This window comes from Homalodisca vitripennis, unplaced genomic scaffold (genome assembly GCF_021130785.1).
Source record: "Homalodisca vitripennis isolate AUS2020 unplaced genomic scaffold, UT_GWSS_2.1 ScUCBcl_3281;HRSCAF=8724, whole genome shotgun sequence".
NCBI lineage: Eukaryota > Metazoa > Arthropoda > Insecta > Hemiptera > Cicadellidae > Homalodisca > Homalodisca vitripennis.
In genome coordinates, this window is record NW_025779411.1 from 36,890 (window position 1) to 54,825 (window position 17,936).

Consider the following 17,936-nt stretch of genomic DNA (forward strand, 5'->3'; position numbering starts at 1 on the left):
CATGGAGCGGTTTATACAAGGTTAATACCTCTGAGATTAAGACCGTAAAACATTGTGATGAGACTCTTTAAGTTTGAATGTCTTCACTTTAATTGATGATGAGTGGCAGTAGACAGACAATCCCATGTAAAGCTCTGCATTTGAGTCATAGTTCGGTAAATTCAGTTTATTGAGATTACTATCATGTTAAATTTACCTTATAATTTTAAAACATTAGATTACATTCTAAACATTTATCGTATAAATCTGACGTTATTAATTGTACATCACATTATTTAATATTCTCCTTGCCAGTATTCAGACTTGTTATCGCAATAGTTTGTTATACAAAAGTTTTTTATACACCAGAAATTGAACTAAATTTTTTAAATCGAAAAAAAAGTTCACTGTTAAGGCTCAGGCTGACGTGTTTCTACTGTATAAACCTGTAAGTATTCTTTAAGTATAGGATTCAAGAGACAATCAGCATTGTATAGGTATACAATGTAGTTTTTTTATCGATAGAGAATTTCCCTTAAGAAAGAAATTGATCATCAGCTATGCTAATTATTACAGTGGGGGTCAAAATGGGAGGACATTAAAAGGATAACTGATATCACATAACTTTTTTATAGATTGTAGTTTTCTTACTCCATATGTTTAAAAACCAACTGCCAAGAAACAAAAATAAAAATTTTAATCATTATCAAGGTCAACTAATTAATTAAAGAACAACTATTTTATTTAAAATTATGACTTTCAGCCTCAATCTCATTGTTTGAAGCTAATAAAGCTATTTAATATAACCTGTGAAAAATTTATCATTGGGTATCCTGACCATTTGATACCCTACTACTTTTACTCTTGCCAAAACTAAAGTGTCAATTCATTTCTTTCTCAGGTAAAGGGAATTTCCTGTATAGATTTCATGAAAAACTAGGTTGTGTCCTTTACTTATACAATGCATACTGGCTGTCTCCTCCTGGACTATAATGATGTGAAAAGGACAGGTGGACCTGGCTGCGGGTACTGTGGAGACAGTGGTGGGTGACGGCCAGCAAGGAGATGACATGGTGGGGGGAGGGGTGGGGAGACACCAACGACTCTCCTCCCCTTGGGACCTAGCAGTCCTCTCCCCAACCACACTGCTGGTAGCTATGGCAGGCTGCCATCAGCTGTGGGCGTACTTTCTCAAAGATACCGTCCTCTGGAAGAAGTGAGTCTTCTAAAAACTAAGAATACACGCTAAATAATCATCGGGATACTGACTTTTCATTCTATAAAATGCCATCAAGTATCTGAATCACAAACTGTTAATACTGTTTTGTTCAAATACTACCCAAGATTTGAATTTGTATAAATTTACAAACATATTGGTGTTTATGTAATTATTTAGTTGTTTTCTCATACTGGATCATATATAAGGAAAGAGGGATTCCTTTGAAGTGTGATCCCACAGAAAATTTATAACATTTGATAGTCCTGAAGAAAAATATTTTATCATTGCTGCATTGGTGAAAAACACATCATCATTGTCTGAACATATAGATATGCTTTGCTGACTGATATAAGTTCTAAATGTTCAGATATTCAGTTGAATTGCCACTTGTAACCAGAACTGTGTCATCAGCATATATTAATTGGTAGATGATATTACCCAGATATTTAGGTAAGCCGGTATTAAAAAGGACAAACAGAATAGGACCCAGTACCAAACCTTGCAGAATGCCTCTCTCTTAAAAGCCAAGGGCCTAGACTTTCCATACTTCTGTACATGTTTATGTCAACTTCTTTACTATATTTACAGTCTGAATTAGAATTAATTATTAGATATAAAATAAACATGTATTACAATTTCTCACTACTTAACTATTCCAAAGTTAAAATCTTTTTGTTTACAATTTAATGGAAAAATACTTTGGCATAAAAATGTTAAAAAGGAGGCTAAAAAATATAGATTGAGTAATCTCATGGAATCATAATAAATAGTTGTAATCATCTATGAGTATGAATTCTATTGTGTATAACGTACTGAAGATCAATCATCTTAAGTTGTTTCTTTTTTTGAGTTTTGATTGCATCCACTTATTTATAGCTTGTACGACACTTCCTCCCATACAGATATAGTTTATGTACTGGCAGGATATAGTTGTTTGCATATCAAGTATTTTGGTTATGGTCATATGCTCCTTGACTGTGCATATTCCTATCCTGCTGACAAACTGGATCTTTACTATCATCATTACAGCGTTCTTGACAACCGTCCAAGGATCCATGGGAGCTCTTATTACTTTCTTTTCGATTAAAAGAATTGTTTGTTGGTAAATGTTGAAATACTCCCCATACAATAATGCCATAAAGGGTAATAAGTTTTCTTTGCAGTGTTAAAGCAACATTAACGGCATTCTTTATATGATATAGAAAACTTGTGTTTAACATCATACGGAAATTGTTAACAAACTATATTCATTGGGAAAAAAAAAATATCAACTGTTTACTGTACAGAAGTGCATATATTTAGTTTTTTCATCATTCGTCTTCAACCCCACTTTCTCTGCCTCACTCATAAATAGTCTAGCTAGTGACCTCAAATCATCTACATTTTCTGCAAATATGACAACATCATCTGCAAAAGCTAGGATGGTTAGTTTAGCTCCAACTCCCACCCCTAAATCCCTCTCTGCTACACTCTGAAGTGCTTTTTCTATGGCAATATTAAATAAGATTGGAGAAAGACCATCTCCTTGCCTGACTCCTGAGTTTATCCCAAAAGGTACACAGTCCCGACCATTAATTCTTACTGAGCCTCTTGACTCTGTGACACTCATCTTAACTAAGTTTATTAATTTTCTCGGGATGCCAAATTTATCTAGTTGTGTCCACAACTCCTTTCTGATTATGCTATCGTATGCTTTTTGAAAGTCAATAAATATTGCAAAAAATTCTTTATTATATTCCCAGTATTTAGCTAATATTTCTTTGAAAATGAAAATCTGATTTGTGGTTGATCTGCCCTTTATGAACCCTGCCTGTTCTTCCCTGATTATTTCATTTGTATAATGTTCAAGTCGGTTTAAAACAATTTTGGATAAAACTTTATATGGGATGCTGAGTAGTGAGATGCCTCTGTAGTTACCACACTCTTCTTTTTCACCCTTCTTGTGTATAGGTATTATTATTGCTTCTTGCCATTCAGCTGGCATTTCTTCTTTCTCCAAAATCGAAGAGGAGGACCCCTACAAATTTATGGGCATGTTTTCGAACAACTGGAGAACTCTAAGTACCTTGGGGTCACAATATCAAATAAAAACACAGATGAACCAGAGATACAAAATAGGATCAACTCAGCAAATAGATGTGTATATGCATGCAATAGGATACTTTCAACCAAATCTCTCTCTCATAAAACTAAAACTAGAATATACAAAACAATTATATGTCCAGTGCTTTTGTACGGATCCGAAACGTGGAGGCTAAATAAGAAGGATGAGAAAAAGCTTCTAGTTTTCGAGAATAGAATTTTATGGGTAAAATTTATGGGCCATCATATGAACAAGGGGTATGGAGAAGAAAACATAATAGAGAAATCAGGGAGCTCTACAATAGTACGGATGTAATAGGAGAAATAAAGTGCAGAAGACTCCGTTGGGCAGGCCATGTTTTGAGAAGAGAAGAGGAATGCAAACTGAGGAGGGTAATGTACGGTAACCCAGAAGGAAGACGACCCCGTGGGAGACCGAAAGTGAGATGGTGGAACCAGGTGAAGGCTGATATGGAGAAGGTGGGCGCTTCAGAGGAAGATGCAGAGGACCGTTCAAGATGGAGGAGCTTTGTTGGTGTGGCTAAATATCACCTCCGATATAAATGGCCCTGGGAGTAAGAGTAAGTAAGTAAATACTGTACAGAAACAATATTTTTCTTACCCTGTGTGTTTCTAATATCATTTTTAACAATATCAACAGAGCATACGCAAGTGGTGTGTGTGCTGCGGTGGCAGGCAGTGGGCGCGAGGAGAATCGTAATAATTCGTACCCGCAGCGTGCTGGTTTTGCGCAGCCGTCGGGACTCACCATAACTGCAGATGGACAGCAGATCTACGTAGCCGATAGTGAAAGTTCTACTATCCGAGCAGTGAGCTGTGACGAGGGCAAGGTCACTGCTGTGGTCGGCGGTATGGTTGATCCTCAGGTGAGTGGAAGATTTCTGTCTGGTATGAACACAACGGATCAATCAATCCAGAAGTTGAATCCATCTTTTTGATGGTTTACAGTTCTGAGTAAAGATGTATGTGGCGTACAAAGTTTAGCTTTTTGTATATATATTATTACCAGCTGCACAAGTTGGAAGGAAATTTGTTATCGTAAACGTATAAAGTAGCATATTAAACTTCAGAACAACCTTGAAGAAGTAAACATGAACAGTTTAAAAGGCTTACACATACATACACCTAGCCTTAATCACTACTTTCCTTAGTATCTCATCACTTTAATGCCATGTTAAGGACCAAGTGGATTTGAATCCTCTCTTAATTTGATTCCTTAGTAATGGTATATTTTTACTCAATGACAGTAAAAGCTAATTTTAAAAGGCACTGTGGTGTTACTAATTAATGAAAAAAAAATTAAATTGATGCAAATGATATCATTTACTTAATCTATAACTAATAAACAAATGTGCAATTTTAATATTAACTCAACATATAGACATACCTTCAAAATATACTGTCATCAATATTATGTTCAATGAGCATAACTACTACTGTATGTAAAATGACTGTTAATAATCTATTTACAAAATATTGGGTCTTGGAAGTTAAATATAAATATCTCTTGGTTTTCTACTTACACTGCATTGTAAATTGCTAGCACAATTCAAATTTTGACCACCCAGCAAAGACAATTTTTTTTATTTATACCAAGTCATACTGCAATAAACTGATACAACAGATTATCGAAGTACTCAACAGATTGTAACAAAAAAGGTAGCACACAGACTGTGTACCAAATTTCAAGCCTCTAAGACCTTTTTATTAGGAGTTATCACATAGATGAACAGACGGGCTGACAAATGTATGGACGGACAGACCTGTCGGTCAATAGGGTTCTTTCTTGGACCACAAGGAACATATGTACCAAGTTTCAAATTTGTAAGATCTTTTCATCAAAAGCTTCATGCAAAATTTCAAGCCCATACGTCACTTCATGCTTGATATACTGTGCGGACAGTCAGAAGAGAAATTCAGCCAGTCCCCTGAGCAATAGGCTTCGCTAACGCTCAGTCAAAAGCAAATACAGTCAAAACTATTCAACTTTTCAAAATAAAGACAAAAGGAATAAAATAATTAAACTTTCACAAATTAAATTCAAAAGTGAAACTTAAATCACATATAGTTGAAGAAAAATAATATTCTATAAATTCTACAAATTTAATTGACATTTATTAACCCTTATGACATGGTTTCAAACACCGTTCGACATTGCCGTTTTACTCACGTCATCATAGCCACCATCACTATTTGTTGTTGGACCTAGGGCTTAAAATGCTTATGCCTGGATAAAAACCTAAGTGAATTAATGTTCGTATTTAATTTAATTAAATATGAAATTCATATTGTTTATTTCAATCATATTATTTAATATATAATATAGGCCTAGGCTATCATCAATATCACTGTCTGTTACATTTCCAGTGTTTACTACATACCTTGTTTACAACTCTGCAGAATCATAGAATTTTGTGGTAACTTTGAACAGAGAGGTGAGAACTAGTTGGACGCCTTATACTGAAGTCCCATAAGGATTGATGGCAAGATTTTGTGACAGACGTATCAGGTGGAAGTATAATTTAGGTTATTTAATTGCTTATTGTTGTAGAACCTGTTTGCGTTCGGAGACAAGGATGGATGCGGACTGGAGGTGAAACTTCAGCACCCTCTGGCGGGTGGCGTGGAGTGAACACAAGCAACTGCTGTATGTTTGCGACTCATACAATCACAAGGTGAAGGCGGTGAATACTGGCTCCCATCACTGTTCAACCGTAACACTCCAGGGTGATTCTGTAACGGTAAGGGTTATGTTATACATCTTTATTCGTAGAATTTTTGGAAATCCGAGTATGTTCTACTTTGATTAATCTTGTTATTTCAATAACATCCTGGGTTTTAATGCATTGTGTTATAACAAGAGTTCTTCAGGGTTTTAAGTACCTAGTTTACATTTCTGCTAGATTTTTTGGATAAAAATCACATATATATATAAAAAAATTTAACTTAAAGTACAACAAAAATGTAAATATTTTGTATTATTTTAATTCTTAGGCATACACAGCTGGTGTCTACTGTGTCAATTAATTAGGAAGCTAAATTTATTTGTGCAAGCGATGTTTCAATTCAGTATGAACTAGAAAAACTGAGATGTAATTTATTATAAGTATACAAGAAAACTGGAATTCATGATCATAATGTAGTTTATAATATTTATTTTTTGTTGTTTCATGGTGCAGTTCAACGAGCCAGGAGGTTTGTGTGCAATAGATAATCTTCTGTATGTGGCCGACACCAATAACCACTGCATTAAAATTATCAATGTGGACAATTATTATGTAAAAGTTGTGAGTATTTAATGTTATATGTGTTACAATGATTTTTCTTATTGAATAAAACATATTATTGCTGAGCATTTCTTTCAGGGATTTAATAAGCATCTATGTTCAGTGAACTATCATATAAAATAATACAAAGTAGGATTTAACATAAAATTAATAATAATGGCATTGATTATTATATATAAAATTCTCATGAAAGTTGCTGGGATCATTCAAATCACCTTATAGTATAGGAGCTAGCAACGTTTTCGAGAGAGAATTTCAGGTCAGCTGAAATTTTGATATGCTGTCTTTCTTGCTCTTTTGGTTGGAGTCCGGGCTATCTGGCTGGCGGTTAGTGGTTGCGTTTATTAATGCGCATCTTACCTGCACAGGTAAAAATCCTGGAGCGCTTCGGCAAATGGACAACATGGCGTAAGTCTAAAGTCATATGTTTGTTTTGTGTTTGTGTTATTTGTGATGTTTATTTATTAATTTCGCTACAATCGCCAGTGGTAAAATGAAATGTGTTTCTGTAATAAAAAAAAGCATTTCAAACTGTCTCTCTCCAACCACCTGTCTCATTTATTTCAGTAGGCAGTTAATGTCACGGTACTTTAATCTATATTTTAAACGTATATTCAAAACTTCCTGGCACTTCTTCAGTTTATCAACCACGAAAAGAATGATTTTATCTTTATGTCATTTACAGAAACAAATTTCATTTTACCACTGGCGATTGTAGCGAAATTAATAAATAAACATCACAAATAACACAAACACAAAACAAACATGTGACTTTAGACTGACGCCATGTTGTCCATTTGCCGAAGCGCTCCAGGATTTTTACCTGTGCAGGTAAGATGCGCATTAATAAACGCAACCACTACCGCCAGCCAGATAGCCCGGACTCCAACCGAAAGAGCAAGAAAGACAGCATATCAAAATTTCAGCTGACCTGAAATTCTTGTTTTAGAAACGTTGCTAGCTCCCGTACTATTACTTATAAGGTAGATGAAATTTTGAAAGCATGATAAAATTTTGGAAATGTCTTTCCCTAGGTTAGTGGTGTTTATGTTTATGTCACTCAGCAAAGTCAATCAATGCTGTTCAGCATAGTAGGGATGAGATTTTATAAATTTTGATTTAATAATTTTTAAAATCAAACCGTAATAAAATATTCCTTATTTGGGTCACTTTTCATTCCAAGTTGACGATAATGTAAGAAAAATGAGGATAATAAACTTCAAGCTTATAGCTATCAAACTTTGAGACAAGCGCAGTTGTAATTTTTTCACAGTTCAGCTCTCCTGGCATTTAATCATCATGTAATATAAATCCTAACTTATTACACATTAACTTTATTACACAGTATGGTAAAATTGCTGTTGGTTTTGTAACACTGATATGAAATGAAAGTTTTAGTAAATAATATAAGTTTATTAATTTATTTTTTCCATATGCTAATAAAATAAGCATATGGAAAGAATGGAATGTTTGGTATGAAAGAACCTATCTAACATTCACTGTAGTTTTAAATATTTAATCTAAATATCCATAAATATTAAACTGTTCTATCTTAACCTTCTATGTGGGGTTCTTGTCTTATATGTATTGCTTATCTGTTTTGGTTTTTTACCAAAAAAACCAAAAGAGTCTTCATTGAAGGAGGAGCTCTTCTTATTGGAATACACTACTTTGTAATAATTGATGAACGAATAATTGATACGTGATGTAATAATTGATAAAGTCACAATTCTCCAATAATTGTATTTTTATACACAAGGCCTTTCAGCATCATTGTTGTTTCACACCTGACGATGGCATTTTTTATGCTGAAAGGCCTAGTGTATAAAAAATACAATTATTGGAGAATTGTGACTTTTCATTCATCAATTATTACAAAGAACAGTCTTGTTTTTAGTCTACGTTGTGCTATTAATTAGATTTATATAATTTTAAACTATTTACGTAAGTGGTTGGAATTGTGCAATAATGATCCCTGAACTGTATTTAAACCGGGAGCAGAGTAGTAATCTTTCAGTATCAGATTCAAGAACATTGCCAGACAGGGTGTTTGTAAGGACCATAGTTATGTAAAAATGATGCAAAAAAGTGCAATCTTCTTAAAATACTGTATACATACTAAAACAACAAAAAATATCAAGTGCTGGGGATCAACATGCAGTTTGAATTTTGTTTCTATTTTTAATGGTATTTTATTTGTTTAGTTGATTACACTAATCATTTTTAAGGAAATATTGCCCCAGTTTATTTGCAACCTTAATCCTTCCTGGAAATCGAACCCGTGATTTTTCTGTTAGAGAGTTACAATCCTATCACTGCAGTATAGTGGAGATGTAATATGGTCTTAGAAAAAAGTCTATAAAAAAAGAAACAAGTTGTTTTCTATCTTGTATAACTTATGTAAGCTTAGTAACTAGTACTAAATCATTTGTAATGCAATTTCCAGATGCCATTAACATTTAAAAGTGGCAGTCAGAAAGAAACAAAGGAGCTGAAACCTGTGAAGGAGGTCCAAGTAACACTGAACACTACGGGAGGTGTGTTGGAGCTGAGATTGAGTGTGAGTGTGTCATCCAACATCAAACCTCTCCCTGAGTCTCCAGCTGTGTGGAATCTTGCATTGCCAGGTACATGGTTCATTCTTTAAATAAGTCATGATTTAGGTGTTTACAAATAAACCTAAACATTTTTACATAAAGAATACTTTATTTGTGAACAGCCAAAAATTGTCTCATAACACATTTTTTTGAAAGTTCAATGAAAACTTATATTCTAATCTATAATACATTTTCTTAACCACTTATTTTGCATCAAAACCCATTAGTTGCATTCATCTAGTTATTTTGCCCCTTTGAGCAAAGATTTATCCCTATAGTGGAATCTGCACATGTTTTGTCCTGCCCTTACAATTTTGTTCATTAAGTTAAGTTGGTCTCTCTATTTTTTAAACCCTCCGAGTGCCACATACCCACTCCCTTAGTGCCACAGCTTTTTAAGCGTTTTTACAGTTCTCTTTTTAAAAAACCGTATAAAATACAATTTTGTAATTAAATTGTTCATCTTATATATCAATGTATTCACAAAGCAATAAGGAATGAAAGAAGTATAACAGTATTGTACTTACCCTCTGTCTGTTCACTTATGTAGCCCTCCGAAGTAAAAAAAGTTTCAAAGTGCTGTCATGTCTTAACATCCACTACTCAAGATTTCCTTATGTATACAAAAACACAGTTTCAAAATAGCCATATTATTCCAAATTTAATAAGTTTTACAAATATGTACACTTTGTTTATATTTAAACTAAAAACCAAACTATAACATTGAATAAATCACAAATATATACACAATTTTTTCCCCGTGTTTTACTCAGAGTCACTGCTTTGGTGATGCCTTTCTTTTTCTTTCAGGCCTAAGGGGTCTCCAGAAATGTTCTAATAAGTGGAGACATTCCCTGTGCACACCTGTATTACAGCCAGGGCAACAAAATCTGCTTCTGCCTTTTTAGGCTTTAGCAAACTGTGCACTGGCGTAATTTGACCCTAGCTTGAAAGTTCATTAGGATCCGGTTCGTACTCTTCACCACTGCCACTTGCCAAAAACCACAAAGTGAAATGTCTGAAGGTATATCAGGAGCTTCAATGTCACTTGCATCGTTTTCACTAGATACATATTAACCCTTTGAGTGCCAAGGGCTGATTTAATCGGTCTAGCAACGTTTCCGCATAGTGCCAAGGGCCGATCTAATCGGCCCGATGGTATTGACGAAAATTGCCAAGGGCCGACTAGATCGGCCTTTTCAATATTGGCCATCCTGTTGCTAAATATTGACGTATGATATCGTAAAACGTATCAAATTAAAGCCCAAGAAATGTACGACATAATTCACGTAGTGATAGTTTGTATATATAGTATACAATATTTTTGTGTAGCTGATATCTAGAGGGCTGTAGCGCGAACCGCCTGTTGTCACGCTGCAGTCGTTTTGTTTACGTTCAGTTGATTCTGTTAGCTGTCTAGTGTGGCTGTGTTGACATTTTGATCAGTGTTTTAAAAGTTTCCTACTTTTATTACTTCAGGTCAATTTCATTATTGAATAAGGTTAGTTTGCCGAAATGAGTAAAAGGAACAGATCGCCCTTAAGCGAAAATAGGTCAGATTCCGTTATATGCCCCCAATGCTTAAACTTTTTTCAATGAACTTAGAACGTTATAAAACGATGTAGTTGAGTAATAGAACTAACATTATGCCCCCAACGCTAATTTTTCATTTACGTATGATTATAATGAATTACAATTGGTTACTAGCTAATCATGTGATGCGCGCGGCTTGCCGTAATCGAGATTCTCGAGAAAGATAAGATAACAGCGACAACATACCAATCACAATACCTGGAAATGCTTGTTGATTGATGGAATGTTAGTTCTGTTACTCAACTACATCGTTTTATAACGTTCTAAGTTAATTGAAAAAGGTTTAAGCGTTGGGGGCATATATTGGAATCTGACCACGAAAATACATTAATTCATTCTTAGACTATATGATAAAAACACTAAATCAGTTATTTCATCTGAAGGATTTAGTATAATAGGCCTAATGAAATAAGCCCAAAGTAATTAATTTAAGTCTGTTCATAATAAATAAATAACAGTTACCTTGATTTAATTTCATAAAACTAGTAAAATATATTTTACATGAACAAGAGTAAGCGTACATGTTGTTGCAGGTTTTCAGCATTTTTGCAAGGAATATATAAAAAAATATCGAAAACTCAGTTATATATAAATGTATATATTTTATGAAACTTTGTGAACATTTTAAGTTCCAAATAACATGGGGAACATAAAAATTGGCCCACATAACACTAATAAAACAAAAATACAATAAATACTTTTTTGGTATCTTAAACAAAACAAATGTTTTGTTTTTGTTTTTTGTATTTTTGTTTACACATATATCAAATCATATATATTTTAATTTTATCTGGTCAAAATATATATATATATTTTATAGTAATATACAGGGGGGTGCAAAAAGTAGGTTATACAATAATTAAATATGGTATAACGAGAAATAAGTATGTTTATTTCTACAAAAACTAAACTTTTACAATCTATATTTTTAAGAGCGTTAAGAAACAAGAAATTAACTCTTTAAAAGTGTTTTGTACTTTCAACCAATACACTTACTATCCTTTGTGTTTCAAATTGTTTGCCTTCACAGTCAACACACTGCTGTAACCTTGAAGTTACGCATAAAAACAACAACTTTTCGGCAAAAGTGTTCTTTATTTATCATCTATGGTTTTGGGCAAGCTTGGCGAAATGAAATTCAACCATCTGATTAAGATTCACGAGGTTTTTTTTTTCGAAAAAACCTTGTCTTTTGACCAAACTTCCCAAAAAAAAAATTCATCGGTGTCAGAATCGGGAGATCTTGCTGGCCATTCAACCTGATTCCTCTTCCGAAAGAACCGGATCCACGAATTTTAGTAAAGCTCCCGATTTAGTATGGGTCACGCTAACCGATTGTGCGCATAGTGGGCAGGAGGCTCCATTCTTGTTTGGAAGTAGAATTCCCCTCAATACCCAGCTGAGGATTTTGATTTGGTGGTAAACGTAACGACAGTCAGCATGTGTTTCCCTGTAATGCATGTTGGACTACAGTGTTTATGAAAAATTGAACAGGTCCCAATGACACCTTTACATGAAAAATCGCTAGCCCAAACTGTTACTTCCCAGGTTGATTCAGCCCTGTTCTTCGAATGTCAAGGTGGATTATTCAAAACATAATAGTAAATAGACACACAGTTGTGTCTCTAATTGAAAACTGCACCTGATAAAGCTTAAATTAATCCTCATCGCTCCAAACAATTTTTTTTGAAATAATTTCACCGCACCCTTGAAGTTCGGAGAACCTATCGTTACTATCGTTTAACACTTATCTCGCAAGAACTGCAGTTCGATATCAGGGTCCGTCCTCTATTCAGCCATGAATAAGTCGTCGGAATGTACAGCTTTCAAAACCTAACCGTTTCATTAAGGCGTCCTAACGATACTGCCGTTTATCAATGCCCAGTATACAAATTGTGGAAGCCCTTTTTCTTGACTTTTTTGGGCTTTGAACATAGTCTGGCGCGACAATCATTCGTTTTCAGGAGTAGTGACAGTGATTGGTCGTCCATTCCTTTGGACCATTGGAGCAGATAGATTCCTGGTAAGGTTAAACTTATCTCTTAGGTCTATATAATACTTAATCCTGGTTGGTGGTGGTGTATCAAACTCTTCTCTCCCATCCCTCTCACGAACTCTTTCACACAGTTTTCCTGTCTTCCAATATTTCATTCCAAAACCCACTTTCGATGATCGTTAACCCATGTGAACCAGCCATGATGACTGAAGTTGTTAAATAATACAACAGTAAACAATGAGAAAACATTGCCAGCTGTTATTCAGGCAAACGTATTAAGACACAAGCTGATCAGGTGGCTAAACATTTTCTATCTTTCGGGTATCTTTTCGAGCCAACCATCCTATAAACTAAGTTTTTGGAGGTATTACCAACCACAAAATAACACTGTATACCTACATTTGCACCCCTCTGTATCTACCAATTTTGTAACCCTGTATCCTTGCCCTAAATAAGACAGGCAAAAATGTGTCGCATTATGTTAATTTTTAAGGAAGAAGTGTTAATTTTTTTAGTAAAATACTGTAAGGTAACATAAAAATAGTGGCTTGGCACTGAGTGGGAATGGGCCTGGTCTCAAATGGATTGGGCAAACTGGCTGCAAAGAACCTTCCCACGCACCTCTTCGCGGGACTCAAAGGGGTTAATCTAAAACATGCCCGCATATTCACTGTAATGTTTCCAAAGTATCAAGATGCATGTTTTTGTAAAATCACACAACAACGCATTCAGCCTGTCAGCAGTACGCAGTTGTAATGTATCGTCAAAACTAAATAAGACGTAATGCATTGGCCTCCACAATTTATGCATTGTTCCGCGATTTATATGTACTATAACAATATTTTTCTTTCTTTTCAAATGATACCGAATTTGACGTATTATTGCTTGCCAATTATAATAATGATATTTAATACAATATGGCGGTTAAATAGTCGCGGGTGCGACTTTGCCCGTTATAATGATGCATTAATTTGTCGCGGGCCGCGACGAAAAGCGCTCTGAGAGTTAAGCTGTAGCCTACTCCTGTTAAGAATATTATTTCCCACTTATTGCCTCATAACTTATTCCTCATCCATTGGATTGTATGAAATGAAATACCCCTTGAGTTTATCACTTTTTAGCAATCCCACAAAATTGTAAAAATAACTAACCAGGTCTTTCGCTGAGGAAACTCCATAATGTCTGTTGAAAGTGTCTTAAGATAGAACAGACACATGCCAACTAACACTGAGTATACAAATTTAAAGTATTGCTACATTTTTTTTGCTCATTGCCGGTTAGTGAAATATTTAATAAAAACATTCACTCCGTATCCCCTCTCCCCTTATACATGAGATATTCCATACCACTATTCGAGGAGATAGACAACCTAGATCTAGGGGAATCAGATGTTAAATTTATGTGGAAGGTGAACAAAGAACAACACTTACTCTTATAAAACCTGGCAGTATCCTCCATTTTCTCATTCAGTGTAACATCCAATTTAAACTACCTCTAAAGATACATCCTAACAGACTCCCACAGAAGAAGTTTTTGGGCCATTACCGAGCAATATTTAAGCGGATTATGTTTTCTTGCATTGTTTACCAAAGGGACGCAGATGTGAATATCCTACATCAATCCAGAAACAAAAACATTGATGCAGTGGCGACACTCAAAACAAAACTCAATACATACAGTCCAAAATCCTATCTAAAACTATTTGGGTAGATATTCTGAAAATTAAACTGGCGTAATTCTCCTTCATGATAACGCCGCATCCCCTCACTGCTGCCAAACACCAAGGAAAAAATTCTAGATTTTTGTTGGAAACTCTGTTGAGCACAAAATTTAATGCTAAACCTAACTTCTTGCGTAACAATCGTGTGTAATAAACCTCCTTAAAATTTCGAGGAAAAGCTAAAGTTAGAGGTTTTGTTTTTGTGAATCAATCAAGACGGTCCTTCTTTAATCTCCTTCCAAAATCGACTTTAGAGACAGTTTCATCAGTCACAATTGCTTGGCTGTCCATATTGTTTCATCCATCATGAGCAACATTAGTTTCCAGCCCTTTTATAAACCCCTAGATGCAGCACCACTGACGTTACTCCCCATCCTTCAGTAATCACATAATTGTCCTAAAACTAACAACAGGGTTGAAAATAAATCTCAATTAGGTTTATTATGCTTAGCTAAACCCAAAGAACCGTAATAACAGGCTGCAATTTCACAACTTGCGGGATTTTAAAAATGTGATCACACCATTAAAAAACTGCTATTATAAAACAACAATGAGCAAGCAGTAACCTCTCACTAGCACTGCTAGGATAGCCACTGCACGTAGATAATGCCCTGACATCAAAATGGCTGCGATAAGTTAATGGCTAACAGAAGCAAAATGTAATCTTTTTTTCTGGATAGCCATTGTATAAATGTTTATTCTTCTTATTAAGAGATACACTATTACCAAATATTTAATCCTAACAGTGAGCCACGGGCAGATGTTAGTATACCATCAGAATATATTTTTTTTTTTTTTTTTTCTCATTTTAAATATATTGTATAAATTTAGTAGGTTAATTTGTCTCTATCACTCAAAGGGCTAAGCCTTAAGAGTGTGTGTAATGCATTTCCAGATATAAAATTATTCTATTCAATTTCTTCTTAAAAGATAGGAATTTTTCATGCCTAACCTTTTACAAAAAGGTTAATTTCAATACTTACTACATTTTGTAAGTTCAAAAATGTACCTAATGTTCCATTGTTGCATGTTACGATTTAACTCATATCAGCCCAGTATGAACATAGAGTGTGATAGAAAACTTAACTAATGATGACTAATTGATAATGTTTGCTTGTGCATTCTGCTTAGATAATAAAACTGATACTGTGTGAAACGGTTGGTTGTAGAGGGGTGGAAGGAGACCAGATCGGAGACAGGGGAGCAGGGGCTGGAGAGACGTCTGACATTAACAGTACCATCTGGTGACTTGAAGCAGGGTTGGCAACTTAGGCCGCAATGCCGTCTGTTCTATTGCCATGACAACCTGTGTTCTGCCAAGGTCCTGTCATTTCTTGTCTCTGTGGACTACAGTGACTCGGCTCCCTCTCTGGCTGAGTGTGACATTGAGTACCTGTTTAGCTTATAACGAATACAAACACAAGCTGTTATATACTGGCTTCGAGTGAGATTTTCTACATAACAAAGTCAATAACTTTATTAACACTTAATTGTAATTGTGGAGAATTCACTCTTTTTAATGCTTAAAAACATATATATAAATATTATTTATTTACTAACAGTAATATTTTAATGTAAAATTTTTACATTGCAGACTGTCAATAAACTTCGAATAAATTTGCAGTAGAAAATGAGGTAGCTAATTTTAAATAATACAGTATTAAGTACGAAAAGTGATCATTTTATGTATTGGTAGCAGCAATACACAAGGATACAAATAACAAAAACTAATTTATCCTTATAGGCAGGGATATGACAAGTGTTGATATGTGTACAACTGTACGAAATAGATCGGTTGTAAGTTTTGCTCTGTATTTATTCAGTACAAAATTAGATATTTTTTGTTAACTCTACATGTAACTGTGTTACTTTCTAGTGGCAATTCACCAGTAAGAATAAAATCTTTGGGAACAATTCTGGAATAAAATGTTTATCAGAAAATACTATGAGTTTGACTCAGCAATACGTTGCATTGAGAATATTCCTGGTGTTAATTTAACCATTGTCGTAATATCTGTTGTTTTTATCAATGAAAAAAGTATTAATGCACCATTGTAGAGACTGGTGAGTTGAACCCATCCAAAACTCACATGACATTGCTTGCTTTTCCAACCTTATTTCACTTTACATAGTGTCAGAGAATCTAAATTAAATAGGTCCAAACCCCTTTTTGGTTGTAAGCATTATATTACCATTCAAGGTAATACAACTCAAAAGACACTTGTTTACATAAGTGGGAAGGATAAATAAAATATTTATAGTTTAATTTTGACTTCTCAGTAGTTGAAAGTGTCCGACTTGAGTAAAGATGACAGAATGACTGTGTAATCTTTGTAATCTCTGTAAGTTTTCCTCGCAACTCTGTATTTCTAGGGTATGGTGAGTTGTATCGTCATCCATAGTAACACTTTAAACTAATATACACTCTATTGTTTTGTCCCATTAAATCCATATTGATTATTGGTGCTCTACTGTACTTCAATGAGATGCTTATTAGGTCATTAGAGACTTCCGTCAAACTGGGCAACTCTGATGGCAAATTACTTATCTTCTGCCTTCTTGATAGCTATTTGCTTTATAAACTACTTCTTGGCAAGTTTTTTGCATTCATCCAGATCGCAGAAAATATTGTATGACTCATAGCCGGGGGAGTGGAACAAACTTTGAAGTTACAAATTTATTGTGAGAACAAATTTGTTAATGTCAGATATCAATTCAGTACAACCTTACCTTAAATGTATAATAGTATTCTCTCCTTTATTTAAACCATTTATTAAAATGAGGTTTTTAAATTTGATGCAACATTCAAATTATTTTTACTTCAGGCTATACAAAAACTCAAAAGTGTTAAAATACAAACTGTATTAATATCAAGAGTTAACTAAGATAACTGAAAACTGCACTAATGTTTGTAAGGATAAGCACAACTGACAAGTTGTCAAGTGAGCCACTTGTTTTAACTCATCAATCCACGACTTGCCAACCATGACTTCCTGTACCCTGTGTGAAACCGAGTGCCCCCCCCTCCCCCAAGTAAGAGCATGAGCTGTGTCCGTTTCCAATAACTGAGTAATGCTCATGCTGTTTCACTCTTGCTGGTTATTAATGCTTTAACTATTTCTCTATTAAGCTTATCAATGGGAAGCCTCATTTTGAAGTCAAACACTCTGATAGACTTTGTTTTACGGTAGCTTTTAACGTTCGTATGACTTTTAAAATGATCCATTGGCTATAATCTTGTCTTTGTTAAAAAAAAGATATTTTTATTTGATACAAAGAATGGTTACTTTATTTACTTCAATATAGTTCACCTACTACAAATCCTTCTTATTTTGTACTGCCATCGTACATAATCATTGAAACTATTTGCAACTCGCCATAGCTGATGTTTTACTCAGAATATAAATTCAGAATCCCATTCAATTATTAATTTTACTCAACA

General features: G+C 34.5%; 1 protein-coding gene across 1 annotated transcript in view; it reads left to right on the forward strand.

The window, feature by feature from the left end:
• LOC124372459 (NHL repeat-containing protein 2-like) overlaps positions 1 to 17,735 on the forward strand; it is a 33,204-nt gene extending 15,469 nt beyond the window's left edge. The window contains 7 exon segments of the mRNA XM_046830860.1: positions 990 to 1,195; positions 3,942 to 4,167; positions 5,853 to 5,915; positions 5,917 to 6,042; positions 6,481 to 6,588; positions 9,035 to 9,215; positions 15,664 to 17,735. Of these exon segments, the coding sequence (XP_046686816.1) occupies positions 990 to 1,195; positions 3,942 to 4,167; positions 5,853 to 5,915; positions 5,917 to 6,042; positions 6,481 to 6,588; positions 9,035 to 9,215; positions 15,664 to 15,902 (1,149 nt within the window). The 3' untranslated portion in view covers positions 15,903 to 17,735.
• The last annotated feature ends 201 nt before the right edge of the window (positions 17,736 to 17,936 follow it).